Raw genomic sequence first — 25868 nt, forward strand, 5'->3', positions numbered from 1 at the left:
TGCAATGCTGACTTCTTCTCTTGGAGCCTTGCAGCACCCAGCAGGATCCAACCTTTGCTCAGCACTGAGTTATGCCCGCCTGGGCTCAGCAGCTCTGCGGCTGCCTGTCCTCAGTTTCACCAGGATGGCTGCACTGAGCAGACCTGGCTGCGACGCTCAGCGCTGGCTGCACCGCAGCCGTGTGATGGGAGGCATTTAGAAAGTCCTGTGGGAAGAGGCTCGGTGCTGGACCGCAGCCTGGGCTGCTGGGTACCGGTTCGGGAAGCACCGCCCGCACCCTGCCAGCCTTGCCGGCTGCCGTGCTGAGCTCAGAACCTTGGCACCTTTGCATCATGGGAAGAGCCTGGTGCATTTGGCCCCAGATCGCTGCCCTTTGCTCAGAGTTAATTTCCGGAGGGGTTTATGAGAGCTGAAGCGGGCGGTTACTCCTGCAGCAAGCACTCAGTGCTGGCCGTTCATGTAACAAGCCACAGGGGAAGGAGGCTGTGCTTCGGAGCCAACCCGGGCAGGAGAGACTCCTCATCATGCCCCAGTGTGCTCTCGAGTGCTTTCCCACCCTCCCTGTCCCCCTGCATGCACCACCCCCTCGCCTCTCTCGTCTCTGGCTTTTCCACTGGCCGCGGCGCCTGGCTGCAGCCCAGATGTGCCTCTATGCCAGGGAAAGCGGATGGACTGGAAGGCTAAATCTCCCTGTCCTGTTCCTCCCTCCCAGCCCCAAGGTGCTAACTGGGAACGAGGGTCCGATGCAGGTCCCAGCTCTGCTCCAGGAGGGATGCTGCGCTCTGCGCACGATGCTGCTGCAGCTGCGGGGCTGGATGCGCTGGGTACAAGCCTTGCTGCACCAGTGAGGGGCTGCTGGGTGGAGGTCAGGGGATGTCTCTGCTGTCGGGACGGGGCACTGAATCATCTGCATGCAGCCTCTTCTTCCTCCTCACCCCCCTCACAAGTTACTGAGCTGGGTGGGGAAGACTTTGGAAAGGGAGGTCCTCTCTAAGGACCTTGTTTGATCCTAGCAGAAAGCAGCTGGGTGGATTTGAGGCTCGGCTCGTGCCTCCTTGTGGGACGGAGAGCCCTGCCCTCGTGCCCAGGCTTTTTGGAGCCCAGCACTGGGCATGGAGGGGGGGAAGCATGTGGCCATGGGAGGACTGATGTTTCTCTGTCAGATAAAGCTGAGTTAGCACCAGGAGTGCAAATGGAAAGTATGTGTTTTTTCTCCACAGCCGGCTGTCCATCACATCCCTGGCTTTGAGGTAATGCCATTACCCTGTTTGCAGCTCCTAGGTCCTGTGCCCCTCAGACTGTCCCCTCCCATGCCCCTACAGAGCTGCTGGGTCCCAGCACCATCACCCGCTCCTGCAGAGGTTTGCAGTCGACTCTGTTTGCAACCCTGCTTCTGCAGGCAATTTGTCCTTCTGATCTTAAGAGAAAGGAATCCCCATGTAGAGATGCCAATTTCCTTCCGCTGATGGTAAAGCAAGCTGGAGTGAGTGGGGCAGCTCACTTTTGATCCCTAAGACAGGGCAAATGTACCCCATTCCTGATATAATTCCTCAGGTCTCAAACACACCGTTACCTTCCTGCCCTGTGATAATTTCAGCATTCCCATCACGAAGGGCTGTGCTTCCCAGCTGCTCCAGTGTGTTCATACCCTGCAGCCCGGCTAAGCCAAAGGCATTAACTGATGCTGGGTTTTAAATGGTTTTAAGTCACCTGCACTGATTTCTTCTCAAACCTGGGGATGGTGGTGTGCAGGAACATGGAAAGCAGTTTTTCTATTCAGTTATCAGCTACAATTATAAGCCCTAGGATGAGCTTATGGATGAGAATTGCTCTAACTCTGTACTCTCCTCTTCTCCAGAGTGAGCTGTCCTCCAGTCTGGATGAGGTGAGTCTGTAAGATTTAGTTGTCTCTTCATCTTGGACATGGTTAAAATTGTGCCTCCACGGGGCAGTTGCTTCTTTTCAGATGAGTCAAGGCAATAGCATCAGGATTTTAGTAACCTGAGCGATCACCAGCAGGACAGGGTAGATGGGCTCCATGCTTAACCCAGAAGTATTCCCGATGGCAGGGCATGTCGGGTAATATTTAACCTTTGTGGGATGTGTGTGCATGAGGTCTACTGGTGTTCAACGCCTCCAAACAAAGCATGCAAAAGCTGAAATGCTGGGCTGACCTTTGGCTGGACCTCAACTGAAATCCCAGTTGAAAAGTTTGCAACTTTTCATGGGGAATTTGCCATGATTTGGGGCATGTGGTGGACTGTTCCGGTTGCTCTGAAGGAAATACTCTCATCAGGATCCCAAGCTGCTGCTTGGGCGACCTGTCAAAGTTGCTACCCAGACCTTGTATATCCTACAGAGCAGATCACAGGCTGAGCAAGGGCCTGTCTATTTGAGTGTTGTGGTGGCCTTAGGAGACAGTTAACCCCAAAGCCTGGGAGATAAGCTAGGAGGGACCTGCGGCATGCAAAAAGCCTGGCCACATTTCCATGAAAGGTTGGATGGGATAAACACATTTTTGCAAGATGGGTTTCTTCCACCCAAGCAGCCTTTCCTGGCGGTGTGGGGCTCATCTTTGTGCTCCGTGTGGGCTGAGATGGATGAGCTTGTGTAAACATAACCATCTCTCTGCTCTTTCTCCTCCATTTCTTGCCACTGCCATTTCTGGATGGGGCACTCCACAGCTCTGCACCCCTGCCTTGTTCTACGAGGGGCTCCTCCAATGGGTACCTGTTATGCTCAAACACTTGACTCTCCTCTGTTCCTCTGCCTTTGCCCAGAAACCAAGCAAAGTCCCGACAGAGACTCTCAGAGAGACCAGCTCCTTCAGACATGGCCTGGCCTGCCCTGCAGGAACCCCACCCAGACCAACTGACTGAGGCTGCATCCAAAAGAGTGATGCCAGCCTGAGGTGTCCAGTGCCCTTATCAGTAGATAACAAGCCTTATGGAGAATCAGGCTCATACATGCATCATTCAGGCTCCTGATGTATCTGAACAACCAGGCTGGCACTAGGCTTCCTTCCAAATGGGAAGTAGCCATTGGGAGTAGCCAAATGGGAGTAGCCTTTTGGGGCTAGATCCCCTCCAAGCACTGGGACTTAAGCCCCCCCTTGAAACAATGTGGCCCAGCTGCGCGCTCAAACTGGGAGACGTTTCCAGCCACTGTTTTAACTGGTCTGATCTGTGTTGACTTACACTCATCTCTCTTCCAACCCTGTATCAAAGTCAAGGTTGGACCAGATGATCTCCAGAGCTCTCTTCCACCCTGATTCCCTCTGACTTGTCTCATTCAAACCATCCCACCTGCCAGCAGACCCCACAGGTCTTTTCATGGATGTCTCCTCTATCCAGCTGGCTGTGTCTGGATTGAGAGCTGTGTCTGGGGATTGCTTGTTCCCCACTACCACCCTGAACCCTCCCTGCTCCTGCCTCATCCCCAGGACTCACCGCTCATTTCTGTCCCAACTAGTGAAACATTTATTGCTTGTGCATTCAGCTGAGACCCAGGAGAAGGACTGCAAAACAACCAGGAGAGCAGCAGGGATTGAGAAGGACTTAGAAACGGCTAGCGCTAGCTGAAGACTTTGCAGTGTTAGGAGCCAAGCGTGCACTGTTGGCTTTCTGTGAAGGCTGAACCTGGGGAGGACGCAGGGCAGGCAGGAGCTTTTTCCCCAAGGCTTTCCCCTTTTCCCATGCAGATTTGCCAGAGGATAGAAGGATTGAAATGATCTTTAGTCCGATGACTATAAGGAAATGCAACAGGTGATATTTGCATCAGTGAAGATTTAGGTGCCCTGTTAGGGAAAAAAGCTCCCTTTTTGGGAACAGACTGTGCAGACATCTCGCAGGGGCTGTGTGGAGTTTGAGCCTGCCTTGGGGTTTGGAGATGGGCTAGGTGACTTCTGCATCTCTATTATGCAACTTAGATACAACATTTAAAGCTAGAAATGAACATATGCCACTAAACAAGGAAAGACTGAGGCTTTTCTTGGTTCAGTCCATGCTTAGGCACCTTGATGTGCTCTAAGTGCTATGGATCACAAACAAAAGCTGAGGATAGCTCTTTGAGGGCCATTTGGTCTCTCCCTTTACCCCAAGGCAGGATCAGCTCATGTTGGTGGTGCAACGTCTCATTTAGGAGTCTGAAATTAAGGCTCTGGGTAAGTAGGTGGGTTACCAGAAGTGCCGAGCACCCGAGCGATGCCGGGGACGCTCTGCACCTCTCCCTTCTCCTTAGACACTCACCTCCCAGATACCTTCCCTTTCCCTGCTAGCACTAACCATTTCTGCGAGCATGTGGACCATGAGAGGTGGGACTGCCTGCCCCAGATTTACTGTCTGCCCTGTGTGGGAACCCAGACATCCGTCCCAAAATGGAGTTACCAAAAGTCTTCAGCTAACAAGCAGCTTGATTCAGCAGCCACCAGCAACTGCCAATGAAAATTAAAGCTTAGCGTATAGTATATCTAACATGCCACCATGAAAAATCCCTTTGTAGAGCATTTATATACATACATATATAAACCTGAACCAATCCTATAATTGAAATACATATACACACTTAATTTAATGCAATAATACTCCAGCCTAAAAAGAATGCCGGTCTCCTAAATTGGTTCCAACTGCCCTTGGTTGAGGGTTGCATTTTTAGAGGTTTTGCTTTCATTCCTGCCTTTTTGGTGACTCTGAACTCAAAGATGCAGGTCAAGAAGAACCAAATGCTGGGAGGGCTCAGAGCCCGTCCTCTGTGAGCAGCGGGGGAAGTCTGGCTCCCTGCTTTCCTCCTCTCTGAAGGCAAAATTTGAATCCCTCACCTTCCATCGAGGTTTGGTCTCACCCTGAAGGAAATCTCCTTCTGCATACATGGTGCATAGACTGCTTTACCTGAGCCCTGCCCTGTGGCCGGTGGCTTGGCAGCTGCCAGATAAGGTTTATAGCTGAGCTGCTGTATGCCACGAATGAACAATGACCCTTTCCTGCATCCGGAGGCGATGCCGACCCTCCGTCCCATGGTGCTGCCCCCACTAAACTGTCTGCTGCTCTTTGGGAGCTGGTCACAGCATCTCACTCTGTCCATCTCAAGAAGCTTTTTTATTAATTAATGCTGCTGCTTCATCCCTTCTCCTCATCCCTCTGCATAACTGTCTCGCTGTGGTCCTGGCGTGGGATAGATGCAGTTTCGTCCCTTCCTCCCCTAACCTTGGGGAGGCTGAACCTTGATGGAGGGCAGATCCCTCTTAGTTCCCTGGGAAAGGCTCAGGGATCGCTCTGAGCAGTAGATGTTTGATCTTTCCCAGGGTCAGATTAAAGGGAGAGAAACAGTTTGCAAGTGCATTCAGCCTCCCAGCCCTCCTCTCCCCCTGTCTATATGTCCTGGACTTCTGGGGGGAGATGAGTTTTGGAGAGAGAAGGAGACTCTGGGGGACCACAGCATGGGGAGGGGGAGGCGATGGGGTTGGTGTCCCATCATGGCATGACCTGATGTGCCCTTGGCATCTCTGATCCACACAGTCCGCGGACTCTGACCTGCCGTATCCCCCGCCCCAGCGGGAGCCCAACATTTACATGGTCCCCCAAGGAATCAAACCGGTCCTGCAGCGCACGGCCATCGAGGTGAGTGATGGGGAGTGCACGAGGCAGCTCGCCCCCTCTCAGGATAACACCCCAAACGTGTGTCCGTAACGGGGGGATGAGACTCAGAAACGGGATCCAAGCCAGACTCTGTGGATACAGAGTCCCGCCAGTGCTGGGAGCTGGTTCTGTCTAGTGTTTATCAACCAAAAAGTCTCTTTAAACCATTATAACAGAGCAAGCCTGGCTCTAGGGTTGCCCTGCCTGGAAAACCCACCGTTCCCTTCACTCTTACTGGAAGTAGTTGCCTCAATGGACCAATAGGTTTCCATTTTATCTTCTGTTCCTATCACACAATTGTCACTAGTCCCCGTTTCCCACCAGGGCTTCCCTCAGCATAGCCAGGTTGTCTTGCTGGGAAAATGAGTCTCACCAAGCAGTCAAGTCCTAGGGCAGAGCACAGCCCCGGACCACACTTGCTTTTTAGAAGGACAGTCTGCCTTACACCAGCATGATATTTGCCCAAAACAGAGATGCTCCATTAATAGATAAGCGGTTGTGGACCTGGTGTATTGGTGAATACAGAGAAACGCTTGCTGTGTGACCTGGCTTCTCCCAGCACCAGCTGTCCAACATGGTTGATTCATCTCTCCTTCATGGGCCAACCTCCATTGCTGAGAAGCTCAGTGAGAGACCTGGAGGCAGACCTTTGGCTCAGACTTTGCTGTCTGTTCCTCTCACCCTTCAGATCCTGGCCTGGGGATTGAGGAACCTCAAGAGCTACCAGCTGGCCAGCGTCACCTCACCCAGCCTGCTGGTGGAGTGCGGAGGCCAGCTCGTGCAGTCCTGCGTCATCAAGAACGTCAAGAAGAACCCCAACTTTGACGTCTGTGTGCTCTTCATGGAAGTGGTGAGGACCTGGTCCCCACCCTGCAGTGATGGGGTCATAGAAGAGCTGGTTGGGAAGGACCTCCAGAGGTCCCATAAAAAATGCATACTATGGTGAAGCTAATTCTGTCCTGATCCGCCTTGCTTCCCTTTGGGGAGGTGCAGAGCAGCTGCCGTCCCTGCCCTGCGTATTTACGTGTTCCCTCCCCTCTGCCCACAGCGTTTACCCAAGGAGAGCCTGTACAGCCCCCCCATCATCGTCAAAATCATCGACAACAGGCCGTTCGGCCGAAGGCCCGTGGTGGGGCAGTGCACCATCCGCTCATTGGAGGACTTCTACTGTGATCCCTACCGAGAGGAGACGGACGGTCCCCAGGAGCACTCTGGTACGCACTGCCATGAGGTCCATGCTGGCTGCACACCCGTGCCCTTCTCCAGGAGGAGCTGTGGGTCACTGTATACGTTGCTTTTACCTCAGCCCAGCTGTAGGTCTGATACAAAAAGCCCAGGAGGTGCTGAGGAGTTTAGCTCTAGGGTTGGTTGGTGAGCTGGGCTGTCCCTTGGCCAAGCTGTCCGGCCTGCATGAACATGAGCTTTGGCTGGTGTGAAGGCTCTGGGGAAGGTTGAGATCACTCCTGGAGCTTGATCCCAAGGTGGCTTGGCTTCGGGGTTTCTAACAGCTGGATGTCCTGGTCATGCTCGTGCTTGCTCTGATTGCAGATGATGTGAGCCTCACGCCCAGGGATGACGTCCTGATTGACATCGATGACAAAGAGCCCCTTATTCCTGTCCAGGTATGGAAAAAACCGCAGTGGTGGGAAGACACTGGTTTCTTACTTTGCGTGATATGGGGGAACTTGTGCAGGTACAGGGCTGCGGTGGAGAGCGATGCAGATTTCTGATGTGAGGTCATGTCTGGTTGTAACCTTCCTTTTGCAGCTTACACCTCTGTTTTCACCTCCTCTCCTCCTCCACCATGCCATAACAACCAACCACAAACTCATCCTTCTCCCCTACGTTTAATATGAGGTGTCAGATTTGCTTTTCTGGGGGAGAGACAACAGATTCTCCTCATGCCAGGCTCTTCCCTCCAGCGTCTCTTCCTCAAATGTATGGTTTGGTCTGAGGCTGAAAAAGGTTTGGAGTCATCCCCTTAGGGCTCTGCTGTGCAGGATGCTCTCTTGGAAATGACAGTCACCACCTCAGAGAGTTTACAGCCTTGAGGGGACTTACGCCAGCACTGGAGAGGGTGAACTGATGTTGGCAGATGGGACAGTTTGCCCAAGGCCACACTGGAAGCAAAGGTTCCCTGAGGCTCAGTCGTCCTTACCACAACCACATGGCCAGGTTTCCTTTCCTCAGTTTTGCTCTTTGTTTGCAGGATGCTTTGCTGCTTCCAAACCCACTTGCTGCTTTCAGCAACTCCAGTTACTCTGCAGAGGGTCGTGGTGGGGACTGTGATTGCAGAATATCCCGTGGTGGTGGGAACTGGACATGCTTTAGCAGAGTCAGTGAAGGAGGAATGTGTTGGTGTTGTTGCAGAAAGAAAGCTTCTACGTGCCATGAGTTCGAGGGGTCTCAGCTGTCCCATGTAGATGGACCAGGCTGGGTGATCCACTGGAGTTGCTGTTCCTCCTTCCTGAAGCAGAGCTGGAAGGTGTCTGGCTGCACTGGTGACACTGGCCCTGCCGGTGCTTCGCATTTCTATGGCCCTTGGGTTTCTTTGCCAGCAGATATGTCCTCTTTGAAGCAGAGACCTGTCAGTGCTGAGGTGTGTGCGTATGATGCACAAATCTGTAGGTGACCCTGATTGCTCAGGAGCAGCTGAAAGTGTTGTCAGAGGCATCTGGTGGAGCTTTTCATGGTCTCCTGTTCCCTTTGGTGTATTTAATGTGCGCTGGAATTTCCTCCCTCCCTGTTTTAAAGGCTGTGGGTGCTGCATGGTACCTCAGTCTAGAAAAGCCTCAGCTTTCTGTAAGAGATCTGCCTTTCAGGTATGCCTCTTGCCTTGCCTTTCACTGCCCATAAAAGCAAGCTGTATTATTTGGGTGTCACTGCTTCTGCTCTTTATTCATCTCCTTGGTGGCACCTCGGTGTTTCTACTCACGAGGACTTTACGATCCACTGATCTGTGCCATCAGATATCTGCGGTCGTGTCCCAAGGTGGGCTCAGGCTGGGGTCCCAGCATCAGGCTGTCCCTGGAGATTCAGAGCTGGAGCTGGAGCTGCACCGCTCTCCTTGCTGCATCCCTCGTGCTAGGTTGTCTGCATTGGCTTTGTGCCATGCAAGTCCTCCCTGCGGCTGAGCAGGCATTGCTTAAGCAGGAGTGTGCGTTGCATGCTGCAACCTCTGCCCAGTTCAAGGCTTTCAGGCTTTGGGCAAAGGAAAAATCAAGATTTTGGCCAGTGCTCGGCAAAAGCTGTGGGTGTGGGACTCCAGCCTGTTGCGGTTTTGACTGCAGCTGGCCCTGCTCATGCCTACCTATCCCAAGCACTGATGAGATCCAGGCTGGTGCTCTCAGGCAAGGTCACCTCGGAGTCTTTGCAAGCGAGGAATGTCAAACGAGCTGGCTTTTCGGGTTCCCCGCCAGCCAAGAGGTGGGAAGTTCATATGCTCAGCTCCCTGGGATGCTGGCATCTTGTCCTGAGATGCTTCGGTATCTATTAGGAACTGGACAGTGGAGTTTGAAAACATTGGTCCATGTGGATAAGTGTCGTTGAAAGGAAAAAGCAACTCCAGACAGAAAATACTACTGACAACCTAATTGGCTTTCTGTTTGCTTGCCATTTGTGGATTTGTCTTAATAATTTACAGTTGTGCTTCATCTTGTATCAGTAAAGTAACTGGAGCATGTCTGCAAAAAACACCAAAACAAGTCTTGGAATGGGAACGTTCACTTCTGCAAATAACCCCCCCCCCCTTTTTCTAGCCTAGGGCAGAAAACACTTGGGAGAGAAGTGAGGTCAGGGAATAACGTGGGTAGGAGGGTTGGGGTGCAGGTCCTGACTTTACCTCTTATTAGCTGCGTGATGCTGGACAAGCGATGTCCCTTGGCTGCACCAAGGAAGCCAGTGGCACCCAGGGCCTTCCCCAAGGCGGGGAGACCCTCTGCAGAGACAGCTGTGGGTGGGATGGATCCCCAGGAAAGGGTCAAAGCACGCAGGGATGGGTTTGCTGCTCCCACGGTGGCAGGCACAGACCCAATTCAAGGGCTGGGAGCGCGCATGAAGGACGGGAAGGTGCTGCCTGGTGGCAGAGGCCAGGTGGAGTTTGCCTTATCCATGGGCTAAGACCCCCAACAGAGGGTTTTTCTGGCCCCCTCCTGACCCACAGCCACAGATGGGGCAGCGATGGGTGGACTGGTTTTGCATCTGCAACTCCAGCAAGCTGCAAAGACATAATTTCTTATTTTTTAATAGAAAAATCCACCCAACTTTCAGTTTGGTTTGACTAATTTTTTTTTGGCATATTCTGACATCTACAGTTTAAACTCTCCCCCTTCCTTTTTTTTGGTCAATTTTCAGTAAAAATGGTGTTGTGTAGCAAAATAACAACCTGCAGCATGTCCGACGTGCAATACTCTTGTCAAGAGCGTCAGAAGGACCGCCTCCACGCCGGCCCTCTGCTGCCTTTTTCTGACAGCAAAACCATTTGTAAAATGCAACTGATTTTACAAAACATTTCCTTTCCTCTGACCTCATCTGCCAGTGCCATTTCCCACCCCTGATTTTTCTGTGCCTTTGCCGGGGTCACTCCAGACCTGCTCCTTCTCCTGTGACTTTGGTGGAGGTAACAAGAGGGAAATGCAATTCCCTCTGGGAAACCAGGGTTTTGACCCAAATTTGCTTTCTCACAGGGAGCCAGCACGGCTGGGGCTTGGGCTGGCTGCCGCAACGCAGGACGAGGCGGGTGCTTTCAGCCCAGTCGCTAATTACCCTTTTACTCTGCTTAATGGAAATTTCCCTGCTTTGTTTTGCCAGCGGTTTATTAACCCGGTGGCTGCTTTTTTGAGGGACATGAGGGGAGGAAAATTTCCTCCCATAAATATCCTTTACGAGAGCCGCAGGCGAAGGCTCTGCTGGGTGCAGAGAGGGCCGTGCCCACTGTTGCTTGAAATGCTCTGATCAGATTGCCATGGCTTTTTAATGAAAAGGCATCTTTTTAACAGATTTTTCTTTTCTTTGGGCACTTTCTAGTGGCGAAAAATCAAGAATGTTTTTCGTGTTAATTTTGCAGCACTTCATTCACTTTCAGTGCTTCCCCCTGAGACCCATTCACTGTTTCCCTGTTTTCCCCAGGTTTTGTTGCACCTGGAGGTGAGGGCAAGGCAAGAAAGAGAAACCCAGGGCTCACACTCTTCTTACGTTTGTGCTCCAAAAATGGCAGAATTTCAAATTTCTTTTGGCTTCCACCTTTTTTATGGCAGTTAGTTTGGAAAAGAAAATGAAAAATTGTCCTTCAAAGCTTTTTTTTTCCACCTTTTGACCAGTGTTAACCGTGAACATGCTTGTTGGTGGCATGGGATGTGCAAGCCGGAGATGATAGGTGCTGTGTAGACATGCGTGCACTGAACCAAACCAAGATGTAGATGACTGATTGACTTTTATCAGGCCACCGTGTTTGGGGTACAACTAGCAGCTGGGACCAGGCATGACCCTGGAAGTGCAAATCTATCCCTGTGGCTGCCAGTGAGAGTTTTCCTATTGATTCCTCATGCTGGATCATCCCGTTTACACCTGCATTTGAGGAACCAATGGTGCAAACCTCCATCACTGCTGAGGTGGTGCTTTGGCCCCATCCATCGCCAGGGGACCTCTTGGAGATGCTGATCCAGAGGCAAAGGCAGCTGGGCAGGGTATTTTGGGGTGTTTTTGGGTAGTTTGGGAGGCAGAGCAGTATTGTGGTATGGAGGGACCTCTTGCACATGCAGCTCTGCACCACGCTGGGTGTCGATCGTGTCCACAAAGCGGTCAAAGGTGGCAGAAGGTGACAGGAGAGGTGGGAGGAGAGGGGCAGCCCGCTTCTCCTCTGAGCCTGTCCTGAAACCTGGTCTTCATTAGGCTAATTTGGAGCGAGGCTGGAGGCTCTGTTATTGTGTGTACGCTGTGCCCTGGCAGGGTGGAGCTGTTTAAATTGCAAACAAGAATTAATCCCCTCCTCAGATGTGGCGGTGCATCGTGGGGAAACCATCGTTCCGTGAGCCGCACCCCGTCACCGCAGGCGCCACAGGATCTGGCCCTGCTCCCCCCATCTCCTCCCACCCCGGCACAAGCGGCTCCACGCAGGAGTGGAGTGAGGGAGAGCTGCACCAAGGGCCAAAAGGACCCGTTTCAGATGCCTGTACTCACTCAGGGCTGGGCTGTGTTGTGATGGGAGCCGTGAACAGGTTGTGATGGGAGGAAGGAAAGTATCAGTTGCTGACCCTCCTCCAACTCCCATCCTTTCCAAAGCTGTGCTCTGGATGCTCTTGTCCAAACACACTTTGTGCTCTTTACCAGTTTTTAAAGTCAGTGCAATATCTGAGTGCTCCTGCAGAAGCTGTAGGCACTTCTGATGGCATGCCAGATCCAGGTCTGTCTATCTGTCTTTTGAATTACACCCTGCCACTCATCCTTCTTCGGAAATTTGTGTGCTTTTTATCCAAATTCATGGAAAAATGCACTTTTCCTGGCTCTGAAGTTCTTCCCTGAGACTTTGGGGTGCTCCTCGTCCCGATGGAGACCCATACGCCATACATGGATCAATGTTTCATCCTCGGTACAGCTGGCTCTCCATCCACTGCTTGCTTTGAAAATTAGAACTGCTGTCATGTCCACAGCAGGTTGGGATCCATCACAAGGACCTGGTGTGCCCCCAGCAGCAGGGACGCGACTCTGCTAGAGCTCTGCGACCCGGAGGTGGGCCTTGGTGGCCCTGGTGGCCAGGCTCTCATCTGACAGGAGGAAATGAAGTTTCCTACTGACCTGGAGGCAAAAGAGGCATTTTTGGCAGGTGACAACCAGAAAATGGGGCTCCTGTCAGGAAACAGAGGGTTGTTGGCAGCCGGATCCTCAGCGTTTCTCTGCCACTGTTTGCTTCTTGGTGGAGGTGAGGACCTGTCACCACCCTGGAGATGTTGCAGAGCAAGGAGAGGAGTTACTGGGTTTGGGGCTGCAGACAGGGGAAGATGCATGTTCCTGCAGTGTTGGTCCCTTTCTTTATGCTGCCAGAGCCATGGGCACGGAGCATCCTGGTCTGAGTCCTGGTGGGGAGGAAGCTGTTGTCCTGGTTGGTGTTGGGGTGGAGAAGTTGCTGACAGCTGATCCTCTGTGAGATCCCCAAGGCTTGCCCCATGGGCTGCCTGTTCAAAAGCCCTTCCTGAGCGTTGCCTGCAGGTGATCCCGGGTATCTTTTCCTTCTTGATACTTGCTCCCCCAGGCAGCTTTTGGCTGGGAAGTGCAGAAATAGATCTGTCTGTAAGAAAACCCAGCCCACCTCCCCATTCCTGTGTGCAGACCTCGTCGTCAGGGGACTCAGGCTTGGTCCAACAATTAGCAAAACATCCAGGAAGGCATTTATGGGCAGTGGGTACAGAGGACAGAGGTGAGCGACCTTCTGGCCTCTGACGATGCCTGTGAAGAAGAGGAGGGCTGTGGCAATAAGTGAGGGAGGGGTGGGTAAAGGGAGGCACCCCTGGCCTCACCGAATGAGGTCCCTCAGCCTTAGGTTGCAAAGTGAAGTGAGGTGAGCTCTTGCTCATGTTTGACTTTCCTTTAACTAAAATAAATGACACCACGTAATGCATTATGTAATTTTTATTTTTTAAATGTCCAGCAAAGGTCAGAAAAATATTTCCCTAGCAATGTCCCCAGACCTGAAGGCAGGGCCTTCTTCCCCAAAAATAGTTGTGGGCAACAGAAGTAATGAGCCGGGTTTCCTGAGGTGCTCCCGAGGCTGGTACGGGTGGAGCGGCTCAGCTCTTCCCTCCGGGGAAACACTGAGGTCAACGGGGCTCTGCGGGGCTGCGGCTCTCCCAGACCTTGCAGGGACTTCATGATGTTAGGAAACCTGCTCAAATCGGCCTTTTGGGGACAAAAGGATGGGGGGACACACTTTTATACAGGTTTTACACAGCATTTGCTACTCGGGAGCTGCTCCCCAGCAGGGGTGGAGCGGCACGGGGGCTGCAGAGGTCCCTGCAGCTTCCCGGGGCTGTGTTGGAGGAAGGAGTGAGACAGAGGTTTGCAGCTGGAGGGACCCCAGCTCTGCAATAAATACTTTGTTCCCTGGGGCAGTTTGAAGCCTATCGAAAGCATCTGGAAACTCGGATCAAACTCGGGGAACAGTTTAAAAGGGAGGTGAAAGGATGAGAGGGGGAGAGGGACATGGCAAAGCCAGAACACTCTGCTGCAGCAGTTTCAAAGTGGAAGACTTTGACATTTCTTTACTGAAACAAACATTTTGCAAACAAAATGCCCTGCAATGAATTGAATTATTTCGATTCTGTTTGACCCCAGATTAATTCTTCTTTGTTTGTTTGTTTGTCTTTCGCTATTGCCCTTTTTTTGGGGAGTGGAGGAGGAGGGAGCTTGTTCCTGGAAAGCCAAACCAAAATTCCCACCATCTCCCTCCCTAACCTCTGAATTTTGGCCCTGGATGCTGTTTCTCCCATGTCCACCCTCTCCTGGTGTTGGACATGAGTTGGGGTGACTTTTGCTTAGGTGGTCTGATACCCCACAGCCATTGGGGTCCCTCCACCCCGTTCTGCTCCCCTCCGGGGCCAGGTTTGGAGGGTGAAGGAGGAGTCCCAGTCTGCAGAGGCCATCCTACCCCTTCTCCCTGGGAAAGACAATGGATCCCAGGCCAGGAGCCCAAGCCTGGGGCCGCAGTCTCCATACCGCTCGCTCTTCCAGTGGTGACCCTGGAAGCAGGAGCCAGGATTGTTCCTGCCTGTGCATGTGTGCATGGGTGTGTTTCATTGTGTATCTCCAAAGCCTTTCTCCCTCCTTGCCAAGCCTGGCTTTGGTCCCTCCTCTGATGGATGACTGGAACAAAGGATCACTTTGTTGTCCTCATCTGAAATAGAGAAAACAAACAGACACAAAACCCCTCTGCTCTGAGGTTGCTGAGTGTGTTGTCCATCTCATCCAAATGGGGTGAGAAGTTCAGCCCAAGGTCTGTTTAAAACAAGTCTGTGTGCACATGAACTGCAAACATCACGGTTACCAAATGCAAAGAAAAGAAGCTCCTAAAACTCATAGAAAAGCAATTTTTCTGTAGCAAGGTCTCCTGGGCTAAGCCTTTCTGGTTTGCTTCTCTGGGACATGCTCACGGAATAGGGTTTTACAAGGGCTGAGCGTGCACAAGTGGCTGTGGGATTTCTTGGGCGAGCCAGGTGTGGATCTGCCTGTATTCCTGCCTGCTCTGCACCCGCAGCCTCCCCTTGTTCTCCGTGCTCTTTCCTGGGTCCTCATCCCCATGGGAAGCAGAGCAGGAAGGACAACCATGAGGTCCCTCTGCAGCCCCAAGAGATGAGCAGATATTTGTTTCTTCTGATGCAATAGTCACAGAGGAGCTGTCTCCCACTAGCCTCTGAGAGTTCTGTGTGGGTGTCCTAGTGGGAACTGAGCCTGGGGAAATCTTTCACCCATGAAGCAGCTGTAAATTCAGTGTTTTCAGCTTGACCCAAGGTCTGATGCAGGTCTGGTTTGATGGGGTCAAAAGCAGCGTGTTTGGGGACCAGCCCGAGCTGGCAAGCAGGGGGACCGCTGTCGGGCTTGGCCTGATGCTCAAACCCAGCTGTTTTCTGGTGAGAACATCTTGTTTCTCCCCCTTCTCCATCTTGAAGGAAACACACCTTACAAGAAGCAGAGCTCTGCTGCTTGCTGCCCAGGGCAGAGGTAGGTGATGGTAGCTCTTGGTTTGCCAAGGACAAGCTGCGCTTGTGCTCAGCATTTTGGTTGTACCAGACCTTGGTCCTCAGCTCTCCTAATCCCTTTCTGTTAAAAACGCCCTGGGTCAGATCCCTCCTTGGCTCCTGCGATGACCTTGGCTGCCTTTGCAAGCCCTCAGTGTCTGCAGGAGGAGATGCTGTCCTGCGCTGAGAAATATTAACAGCTTTTCTGTAACATGGGTTTTTGCTGCAGTTGCCCTTTAATACCCCATTTATTCTCTGCAACCATTCAAATCCAGTCCCATTTGATGAACATCAATGAAAACCCAAACCCTGCTCTCGTGCCAAGGATGCCTTGTCCGGGGAGACCTCAAACTTACAACCCAGGGGAGGGGGAAGGCGGCACTGTTCGTGTTCATTCATTTTATTTCTTGTAAATTGTGCTTTTGCTGATGTATGTTAAACATTGTTTCTCTAACCCCATTGATAACCAATCATTTTAATTTGTAGCTTGCGGAGGGTATGACCAGCTCAGCATTAATTAACATACCAGCTTCTCGGGTCCAGCCTCATGTATGTATTGCTTAATTTCTAACTTGCTTGATTAATGGGTTTCATGAATGATATATGTGCATATATATATATTTGAAGATCTGCAAAAATTGAGGCATTTCTTTTTGTGAAAGGTCCCCTTGCTGTCCTAGAAAAATGGAAATTTCATCTTGCTGCAGGTGTGTGTGCATTTCAGCAATTGTTTTCCTTCATGCCAAAGAAAACGAGGTCAGTTTTGGGAGGAGGGATGAGGAAGCTTCCTCCCTCTTGTCCTTGCGGAGCCCTCACAATTACATATGTGCTCGAGGTCAGATGTCTTCCCAACAGCCTCTGCCTTCTCTGTGCACACCAGCAGAGCCTGGTAGCTCAGTGGAGATGGTGTGTCCTGGGTGGCTGCAGTGGCATGGTTCATGACTTGATGGGACTTCTGTGCTCCTCCATGTCCTACCTCACGGACCATGACAAGTCCTAGGCATAATGTTGGTATAAGTTGAACTAAGAAGGTGTTGGCCTTCCATGAGGAGGAGGGTTTCACCCCAAGGAAGGTTGCTTCTCATCAGCAGGACTTTGCACAGTCCTCATTCTTGCAGGTGTACAGTCTGGTGCCCTCAAAGCATGGGGATGAGGGAGATGTCAGGCAGTGCCCGAGCAGTGACAGATCCCTCCTGGCAAAGTATCTCTTGCTCCCTTCATGCATTTTTCACAAGAAAAATCAGACGTTTGGAATGTTCCTGGGTTTTGTAACAAGAAGGGCAGCGAAGCTGCTTTGCTTTTTCAGGGCTGACACTCTGGAGGAGCAATTCCTCTCCATGCCCCAAATTAATCCCTACCAGGGTAGTGACCTTGAAGCTCTTCACCCCTCTTAGATCCCTCTTGATACTGGCCCATGAGTTACAGGACACGGGCTGTTCCTGCCAAGAGCCGTGCACGTTCCTCCCGCGTGTTTCAGGCCAGAACTAGTTGTGTTGCTTTCCACTTCCTTGCTGCAATAAACAGCGACTCCTTCCCACCGGCTGAAGCCGGAGCGGTGCCTGCGCGCTTCAGCCCTGGGGTGTAAAACACTGATGAGTCAGCCCAGACCTTCGGAAGAAGGTCAGCTTGGAGGTGTTATTTATGCTGTGTCTTTGGGGGAATAGTCTCCCTTCAATGTCTGACCATGCGGGATGGAAGGAAAGATAAACTGGGCTTTCACTTGCTGAAAATAGAGTAAAAATCGAGCAAGCATTGCACGTGAGTAAGAGATGGGTTGCAGCTTCCTGGCAGCTGTAACTTTTGCATGCAGAAGCCCCTGATGGGCATCTTTGTAGGTGTGGGCATAGGGTTGGAGGCCTGTTTAACGTCCAGCCTATCTCTCCCTAATATATAGATACGTGCTTTGTTGGCCCTGCGCACATCTCTCCAGTACCTCGTTTATCCTTTGCGCCCACAAAACATTGTTCACTGATGTGGCTTCCTTCATCACACAGAGAAGACAGATGGGTGGCTGTGCTGGGATGTGGAGTAAGGAAACAAAAGCTCCATAAATAGCCTCTCCCCTCCCTCTGTTCATCAACATCTTTAATTTAAGTGAATGTGTTTTTAGTTTAGTTCAAATAAAATTTTACCAAAAAAACAAAAAGAAAAAGAAAAAAAAGGCAACAGAATATTAGGCAGTAATAAACCCATTCTCCTGGCCTTCACCAGGACCTTACAAGAATGTGATTAAATATAATAAACCTCACATCGTGGAGAGCTGCTGACGCCTCTGAGGGGGAAACCATCCTGTTTTGGAAAGCGTGTCACCGAGACGGCCTGTGCACGTCTTCCTTCCCGTCTCCTTCTCCTTTATAGCTGGGGAGCTTCGCACGAAAGCAGAAGCTGTGGAATGAGGCATAGGGGCTGCAGCTGGTTAAATATTAGGAAAAAAGCTTTTACAGCCAAAAAAATCCAGCCTGGTGTGGAGTGTGTGAGGGAGTTCCTGAACTTTGCCAGGTTCTGCCTCCGACCGTGGTGTTAATGACCCGGAGGAGGGGGAGCGTGATGGGGGATCGTAGGCTTGCCCCTCGTGGAGAGCTGAGCTCGCAGATCAGTCTGCCCATCTCCTTGGTGGAGTTTGCAAGAGTTATTTTTTCCCTTCATCTCAAGCATGTGGGTTATCTGCCTCCCCAGCAGCGTGGCCTCAGTGTGCTGAGAAAACCTTGAAAAACCCCAGACCCACAAAAAGCTCTGGAAAATGGGGCAGGCATTGCCAGGAGGACCCGGAGGGCCACCAAGGAGGGCGATGGCCATCACCTCTGCTCCCTGTGGCAGCAATCCCCTACCCGCGCCCGGGGGGTAAAGGCTGGGGAGAAGTGATTGTGTGGTGGGGACGTCAGGTCAGGGCTGCCAGAGCTGATGCTTCACGCTCTGCCTGGAGCCTGCACGAATCCAAGGAATTAATCTGCAATTGTTTATAATCTAGTTCATAAACCCTTTCTAATCTGGCCTCCCTTCACACTCCTCTGGTGCTGCTGTTGCCAAAGTCCTCCTAGAAAAATTCAAGAGCCGGCCCTTCATCCCTCTCTTGTCCCTCCTGAGAATCTTTGGCATAAGCAAAATGAGAGGATTTTGCAACACCGATGCCTTGTAGACCCACCTCTCTGCTCCAGATCTGTCCCCTTCCCACCGTGCTGAAATCCTGGCTCATCCCGCTGGAGTTCAAGTGATTCAATCATGTTCAAAGGGTGAAAGAGAGACTCATGACTTCTTAAAATGTCAAAATAATCTCTTTCATGAGCCATTTCCCCCTCCCTGCTTGGGAGGAGCACTCTGTAATTATCCACAAGATCCCCTCTTTGTTGTCCTGTAAATCCCCTTTTCAAACTGTCAAACCATCCCAAAAGCCCCACCTGGGCTTGGCCAGTGTCCCCTCGAACCTCTCCAAGGATGGAGGTGCCATCGCCCTCCCTGTCTCTGCCACGATGCCCACCAGAGCCAACTGGAGAGTGTTCAGGATGAGATCCTGGTGGCCCTAGGGGTGTTAATTTGGGAAAGTGCAGGGGACTGCAGGACAGAGGAGAGCCCATAGACATCGTCAGCAGAAGGTGCAATACACCTTTTGCTAAGATCAAAGCCTGTATTTAGTCAGCTGAATCATGACTAAAGCTCAGGTAGACGTAGTAGAGATGCCACCACCAGAGCTGGTCACACCGGGATCCCTTTACAAACAAGGGACTGTAAAACTCTCTATGCCTGTAGCCTGTTTTTGATATCTGTCTTAAGAGCAATATTTAAATGGAAACCGTTTGGGGCAGTTTCCCATCCTTCTCCTTTTCTACAGAGCATTCACAATGGGAGCCAAATCCCGAGCAGGGTCCCTGTGTGCCAGGGCAGTACTAATAATAAATAAGAGTGTTATTGATTGTTAAGGGCAAGAGGAAGATACAAAAATGCTTTGATGCAGCTAGGAATTACCAGAAAGCTGCTTGTGCAAGCAAAGAATAAGCACGGTATGTTTGGGGAGGATATGTTGCATTTTGCAAAGCACCTGTTGGCCACCAAGGGGCTTTGAGGGCCCTAATCCGCTTTGGCAGGGTGTCCTTGTCCATGTCTCCTCCAACCTGCTCAGGGTCAGGATCTAAGGGACAGACAGGCTCCTTCTCCTGAGAAGTACAAATGAGCTTTCAAGTCCTGTTGAGTGAAAACGAGGGGTTAGTGTGAAAGCCCCGACGTGGGTGGCAGGTGGTGGGAGTGGAGGGACCCAGGTGTGCAGGAAAGCTGTGGAGCACCCTTTGCAGAGGACCTTCCGCATGGTTAATGCCCACGCAACTCCTGCATTCCCAGCTGTGAAATGGTCTGGCAAGATCTCCTCTCCACCAGCCTTAGCTTGCTGGAGCAGTAGCAGGAGTCAGGCAGTTCATGAGCATCTCCCAGAGGAGAGGAGCTCACGAGGATCCCTCAGACACCTCTGAGCTATGAAATTGCAACGAGGAGCCTCCATTCTCCCCTGAGAAGCACTATAAGGTGTTTTCTACGCAGTTGTTTGTATCATTATTTTGGCTTGCGATGCTTTGGTTCTAAGAAGTACAAATAACCCATCAAATGACAAGTTAGCAAAGCTAACCCAAGCAAAAAAAAAATCAAAAAAAATCAAAATCTGTAAACTATTTGGAATAATTGGTTATTTGCTGTGTTTGCTAGTTCCAAATCAGAGCACATATTTTACAGCTTATCCTGTTACTGTTAGTTGGAAGAGCTCTTGGTGTTGGATATCTCCTGCTGAAAACGGCTGCCAACCTGCTCTGCAGCCCAGTGTTGCCCCCCGGCACGTTCCTGCCGTTGTTTTTCCTGGTGTTTGGTGCACGCTTGGGGGATGGCCCACGGCACTGTCATGGGCGATGGGTGAAAGCCCTCCCAGACCAATCTGCATGGCAAGCTGGGGCTGCAAGGGAAAGCATCCCCAAATATAAACCACGGGATAGAGAAAAAATGATGGCAAGAAGGTGCATGGGAGGTCCCTTTGGGTGGACATGGCTAAATGTAGGCTGGTTGGACAGGATGGAAAAAAAAAACCCCTGAAAACAAACAGTTTTATCCACTTTGAGCAAAATTAACAGTATGGTGGGGAAAAAAAAGTGAAACAGCCAGAAATGGATAATTTTTCTTTATGAACATCTGACAATTCACACCTTGAGGGTTAATGGAAGGATAAACCAAATCCTCTTGCAGCCTCCCTGTGTGGATGCGTGTGGTTTTCTCCTCCTCCCTCCAGCGCTGCTTTCTGCACGGTGCTGCTCAGAGCTGCTGCAGGTCCCTGGGCTAGGTTGAACGAACCAGGTGAAAGGACCAGGTTAACCCAAGGGTAACGCAAAGACAGGGCCCTCTTGGGGAAGAAGTTGGAGTTCAAGGCCACGGGGAGGTTGTTAGCATGAAAAAGACTTCCTCCAGCTCTCAAGGTCTGGCAGGCTTGAGTTCCCAAGCTCAGTTTGTGACACCTCCACCCCAGTGTCTTGGGCAGGGCATGGCCTCCTAGCAGGAAAATCTGATTTTTTCTGCCTCCCAGGCACTTCTGCAACTGCTCCTGGTGTGCATTTGTAGGTGATGGAGCCCCTTGGGCAGCAGAGGCTGACGTGGTTCCCTGGCATGGGGATAGCTGGCACCTTGCTTGGGTGGTGGGTGGCTGGTGGGCTTCATTGCAGCCATTTCATTGCAGAACCGCCCCGAGGATGCCTCCCACAGCAGCAAGCCACTCGGTTTCCTGCCTGGGCATGCTGACCTCTGGAGCAATGCTAGACAGAGCAGCAAAGGATTTAGGCTGTGGTTGGAAAACCCCAAGGAGCGCAGCTGTGGTGTTTAAAGACATTTTTGTGTTCCCCAGGTGTTTGCCATGGCCTCTCTGCTGGAGTTTTCTGCGCCCGTGGGAGGACAGGGCTGGGCTGGGTTAGTTTAGTCGGGTAATGAGCTGAGTGGACCAGGCTGCCTTTGCGCTGGAGCAGATGAGGATGCTAATACCACCCTCTCCAAGGCTGAGATGCTGGGTGTCATCTCCTGCAAAAGTATTGTAACAAACAGCTGGGGAGCTGCATCTATAAATGTCCAAGCTGTTTCTAGAGGGATCTTCTCATCCCAGCTGCAGAGCTTTCCCATGGCAGGAAATCTGCCTCCCAGATGTGAGGTGCGAGTACATTTGAGACTGAGGCAGTGGCTTAGCTTCTTTAGAGGCAATATTTATTATTGCTATAATTATCTATATTCCCACAAGAAAGAGTGTGTAATCATCACGAGAGCAAGCATAAGTATTAAGACTTCAGTTGTCTCATGCCTGCTCTGCTCTCCTGGCTTTGATGTCTGGACATTAACCTGTCTGTGCCTCAGTTTCCCCCACCTGTAAGGTGATGGTAAGGACTAAGTTTCACCAGAAGCCAATATGTCCGTTGTGTGGCAGCTTCTCAGGTTTCCACACCTCCTTTTGCTCCAGGCCGAAATGACCGTTTCAACATATTTTGTGAAAACTGGGTTGTGCTGGACAAGCCCAAGCTCCTGCTATCCCCAACTGGGAACGCATCTGATGAGATGGGCTTGGAGTTGCAGGAAACCCTGGGTGGTGGGGAGAAAATCGCTCTGGCTCAGCCTCCCTGACAAAAATTAGGTTAAAACCATTACATTCCCCTCCGGATGAAACAAAATGAGATTGAAAACATCCCAAGAGCTTCCGGGATGACACAGGTCTGCATTTTGGGGTCCAGAAGAGGGAAGAATTTCAATACCCTCAACAGCAATGTGCATAGCCCTGGGTAAAAGTCCTACATGGAGGTCAGGCACAGCTTAAAGGTCCTTCCCTATTATCTAGAGGGGGTAAATAAGCAGCGGCTGCTGGCTCTGCTGAACTGAAGGCCTGATCCAGAATGCCCTTAAGGCTGTGTCTGAAGAGCCTCATTTACTTCAGAGGGATTTGGACACTCGACTGAAGTTAAGCATGTGTCTGAGTGCTTTTGCTGTGTCCAAACCATAATCCCAGAAATGTTTCAAGTGGGAAGTTGCAGCCTGCTGGTGAAGTTCTGGTTTTAAAGACTTTTGTTTCAAAAATCTGAATTTCTTTATTTTTGGAAATGGCCGTGGTTTTGGCCATAAGACATTCCTCTCTTCTGGGATGCCCCTCTGGAAGGGGGTCTCCTGCTGCCCCTTTCCTGGATGCTCATGGAGCTGCTGGAAAACTGATGAAATGGTCCCATTCAGGCTTTTTCCTGGTGAAATGGTCCTGGATCTTCTTCCACTGCTCCTGTATTAAACGTTGACCTTTCCATTTTTAGCAGAAAATGCCAAAGCTGGGCACCCTGGAGCTCGAAAGGTCTTGACTTTACCTCAGTACTGAATGGGAAAATGTTTGCCATCCTGATTCCAGTCTCGGGATATTTGGGATGCAGGTGCCAGCCCACGTTACGGTGGTCCCTGCTCTATGGGAGCTGTGGCTGTGGGGGAAGAGGGCATGAGCGGGGATAGGAAGACAGCAAACCTGATAACCATGCCAATGGCTCACCGCATCTGAGTAAGCTTCTCCCCAAGCCAAAATTTTAGCCATTAGTCACTTGATGTGAACTTTATCCACAAGCCATGCTCACCCATGGGCATGTGCCCCATTGCAACCCCATGGGGTCCATGCAAAAGTTGGAGAGGACATGCAGGATGCTTGAGGTCCCTCAGCCATCTGTGCCAGGGCTCAGGGCATAGACCCTGACTCTGAGGACCGTCCTGTACCATGTCTAAGATAAAACACTGGAGGTGATTTTGGCTATCGCCTGGTTGCTAAATGAAATCCCTGAATTCAGTCGCTCATGTGGTGGAGCCATTGCTTTCCCTGGCTTTCCCATTTGCAGGCAAATGGATTAATGTCCTTCGCTATTAACATTCCAGCTGCTCCCCTTGCCTCCTCGTTTTTTTTTTTTCTTCCCCCTTTTTTTTGTAACATCGGTAGAAATCAGCAAAAATATCTAACCAAATTCTTTGTCTTGGGGCTGCAGAAGATACCATGGGTAAGTCGTCAGATTAGTTTAAGTGCTTTCTTTGTAACTCAGTACCTGTGGAATGTCGTAATAAAGCCATGATGGTCAGAGTGTAGCTTTTTAAACAATAAAACAGGGGAAGCGATGAAAGGCAAAATTTTTTTTTCAAAAAAAGGAAGGCAGCAGAGGCCTCAGAGTTAATTTATGTAATATTTCTATTAAAAACAATGTCTATTCAAGACAGCAATTTAAAGCCTGCACCGTTGGCTTAAAATATAAATCCAATAAACCTCTATTATGATTCCTCCATTAGGTCAGTGTGATGGAATTTTGTGGACTTCTAAAATAAGACATCATTATTTTTCAGGAATGTTTCATGAATCACAGTCAAAGCCCCTTCATCTTTGCTTGTATAAATTTCAAAAATGGTGCTCTTATAAAATATATACATTTGCTGAAGCCGGCAGCTGGCTTTCTTCTTGGAACAGCATCCTCGGAGCTGAAATTCAGTTTGCGTAACAGATGAGGCAAATGCTCCTTAATGGCGTTGCAAATGTGGGCTGTGAGGTTGTGAGGCTGGGGTTGTATGAGATTTGCCTGTTTCTTTGTATAATATCAATGAGAAGAGAGCTACATTATTCCTGAGAGAGGTGCAGCACCTGAGGACCTTTTTTTTTAGTGGAAGTATACGCATTTTATGCATTTATTTGTTTGCTCATGTGCTTTGTTTGGATGGGGAGGTTGGGTGGCACTGGGACATAAACCAGAAAGGCAATCCCTATCCCAGAAGCCCCAAAACCTTCCAGGCAAAGCCTAAACCCAGGGCTGAGTTTAAGAGCAGTCCTCATGTCCTCCCTGAATTTCAGGCTGTCAGGACCACATCAGCACAAGGGTTAATTTGTCTCATCCCCTGTGTGGTCCTGCACTGAGGTCCTGGGAAGACCACCACCCAAACTGGCCAAAATCTGTCCCTGGCCTAAAAATGCTGCAGATTTCTTCTTGTGAGCTCTACCTCATCCTCCCATGGAGAATCGTCCTCTCTGCTGACAGGTCTAGGTCCATGGTGTTGCTGTGGCCGCAACAGCGGAATTTGGGCTGGAAGCATCCCAAAAGCACCTTGAAACCAGGGAGTGAGAAGCTGCAGGTTGGGTTCAAGATAGCTTCATTGCCTCTGCAGGACAGAGACCCACCAAACCCAGGCTGTGCCATGGGATTGGTGCACAGGGCAGAAATTCACCTCTAGCAATTATGGGAGATGCTGCTGTCATTGATTGTTGGGGTTTGCTCGTGGAGATGTGTAACTTTGGTATCCCTTGCTGCCAGGAGGAAGAATTCATTGACTGGTGGAGCAAATTCTATGCTTCCACAGGAGAGAGGGAAAAATGTGGCAGCTATTTAGAGAAGGGCTTTGACACCCTGAAGGTAAGTGGCCTTGGCTGGTTCTGGCTCATTGGACCTGCACTCTTCATGATGATTTTCCACAAGCTTTGATTTTTTTTGAGTGTTTAGGCTTTTTTTTCTTCCGGGACCTAAAAAAAAAAAAATTAGATAATTTTCCCTTGAGAGCAGGTACTTTTGTTTTAAAAAATAACTATTTTGAAAACTCAGTTTTCTTTGTAAAATCCTTTCTGGTAACTTTCCACTTTGCAGCCTTCAAGAACTTATCACTTTTCTAAGTGGCAGAGGAGGTGGGGAGCTGCCACCCTGAAAAGTGTTTGGGAACAACACAGAATGCCAGAGATTGCTTAGGGAAGAGGGAGATTTAGGTGCCCTGTTACAAGAATTGCTAAAATTAATACAGGAGCCCAAATAGGACTAAAATGGGGAAGACCTTGCCTGGTCTTAAGGAAAACGTTCCCAGCAGGAAGGTCTCTTCGGCTGATGAAAAACCTTCTGCGGCACCTTAGCTTAGTCTGGGTCTTGCATGATGTGCTGTTATTTATTGTAGGGTTGCTCAAGGTCTGTTCTTCATCACTGTCCTGGGAGGAGCAACAAGGGTGGCAGGTCCCAGGACTCTGTCCCAGTGGGTGGTATTTCCCCCAGACCGAGGAGCTTGGGTCAAGTCTTGTCCCGGATCGGTGGGGACACGCTGCTGGTCCCCCCCTCTGCCCGGGAGCAGTCCCTGCCCTCGTCCCCCATGTCTCCCTCCCCAGGTCTACGAGACGGAGCTGGAAAACGTGGAGGACTTTGAGCATCTCTCTGACTTCTGCCACACCTTCAAGCTGTATCGCGGCCGGTCGCAGGACTCGAATGATGACCCCTCGGTCGTGGGGGAGTTCAAGGTGTGATGGTCTCTCTTTTGACCTGTACCTGGACACACACTCTGCTGGGTGGAAGGTCTTGCTGCTGAGTGGGATGATGCCAACTGGCTATTTTTGGGTAGGAATTCAGTGAGAAATGGGCCATAAAAGTAGACCACTGGGCCCAGTCTGAACAACCTGCCTGTGCAGGTCTGGCTGCTGTATTCCCAGCAGTGAGTGCCTTGCATGCTTCAAACCCAGTCTAGGCTGTGTCGCCATCCTCCA

The 25868-nt window shown here is 50.7% G+C and overlaps 1 protein-coding gene across 8 annotated transcripts in view; it reads left to right on the forward strand.

Annotated features, from left to right (window-relative positions):
- The window catches only part of DYSF (dysferlin), a 106428-nt gene that overhangs the window by 43330 nt on the left and 37230 nt on the right, over nt 1-25868 (forward strand). For 5 of the 8 annotated variants that reach the window (XM_072861216.1, XM_072861219.1, XM_072861221.1 and 2 more), the window contains 9 exons: nt 1221-1250; nt 1859-1885; nt 5514-5615; nt 6322-6483; nt 6682-6847; nt 7182-7255; nt 15845-15907; nt 24667-24765; nt 25497-25625. In XM_072861216.1, coding sequence (XP_072717317.1) covers nt 1221-1250; nt 1859-1885; nt 5514-5615; nt 6322-6483; nt 6682-6847; nt 7182-7255; nt 15845-15907; nt 24667-24765; nt 25497-25625 — 852 coding nt within the window. The remainder of the gene's footprint in view (nt 1-1220; nt 1251-1858; nt 1886-5513; nt 5616-6321; nt 6484-6681; nt 6848-7181; nt 7256-15844; nt 15908-24666; nt 24766-25496; nt 25626-25868) is intronic. The other 3 variants (XM_072861223.1, XM_072861220.1, XM_072861222.1) reach the window with 1 other exon arrangement.

This window comes from Ciconia boyciana, chromosome 5 (genome assembly GCF_034638445.1).
Source record: "Ciconia boyciana chromosome 5, ASM3463844v1, whole genome shotgun sequence".
Taxonomy (NCBI): Eukaryota; Metazoa; Chordata; class Aves; order Ciconiiformes; family Ciconiidae; genus Ciconia; species Ciconia boyciana.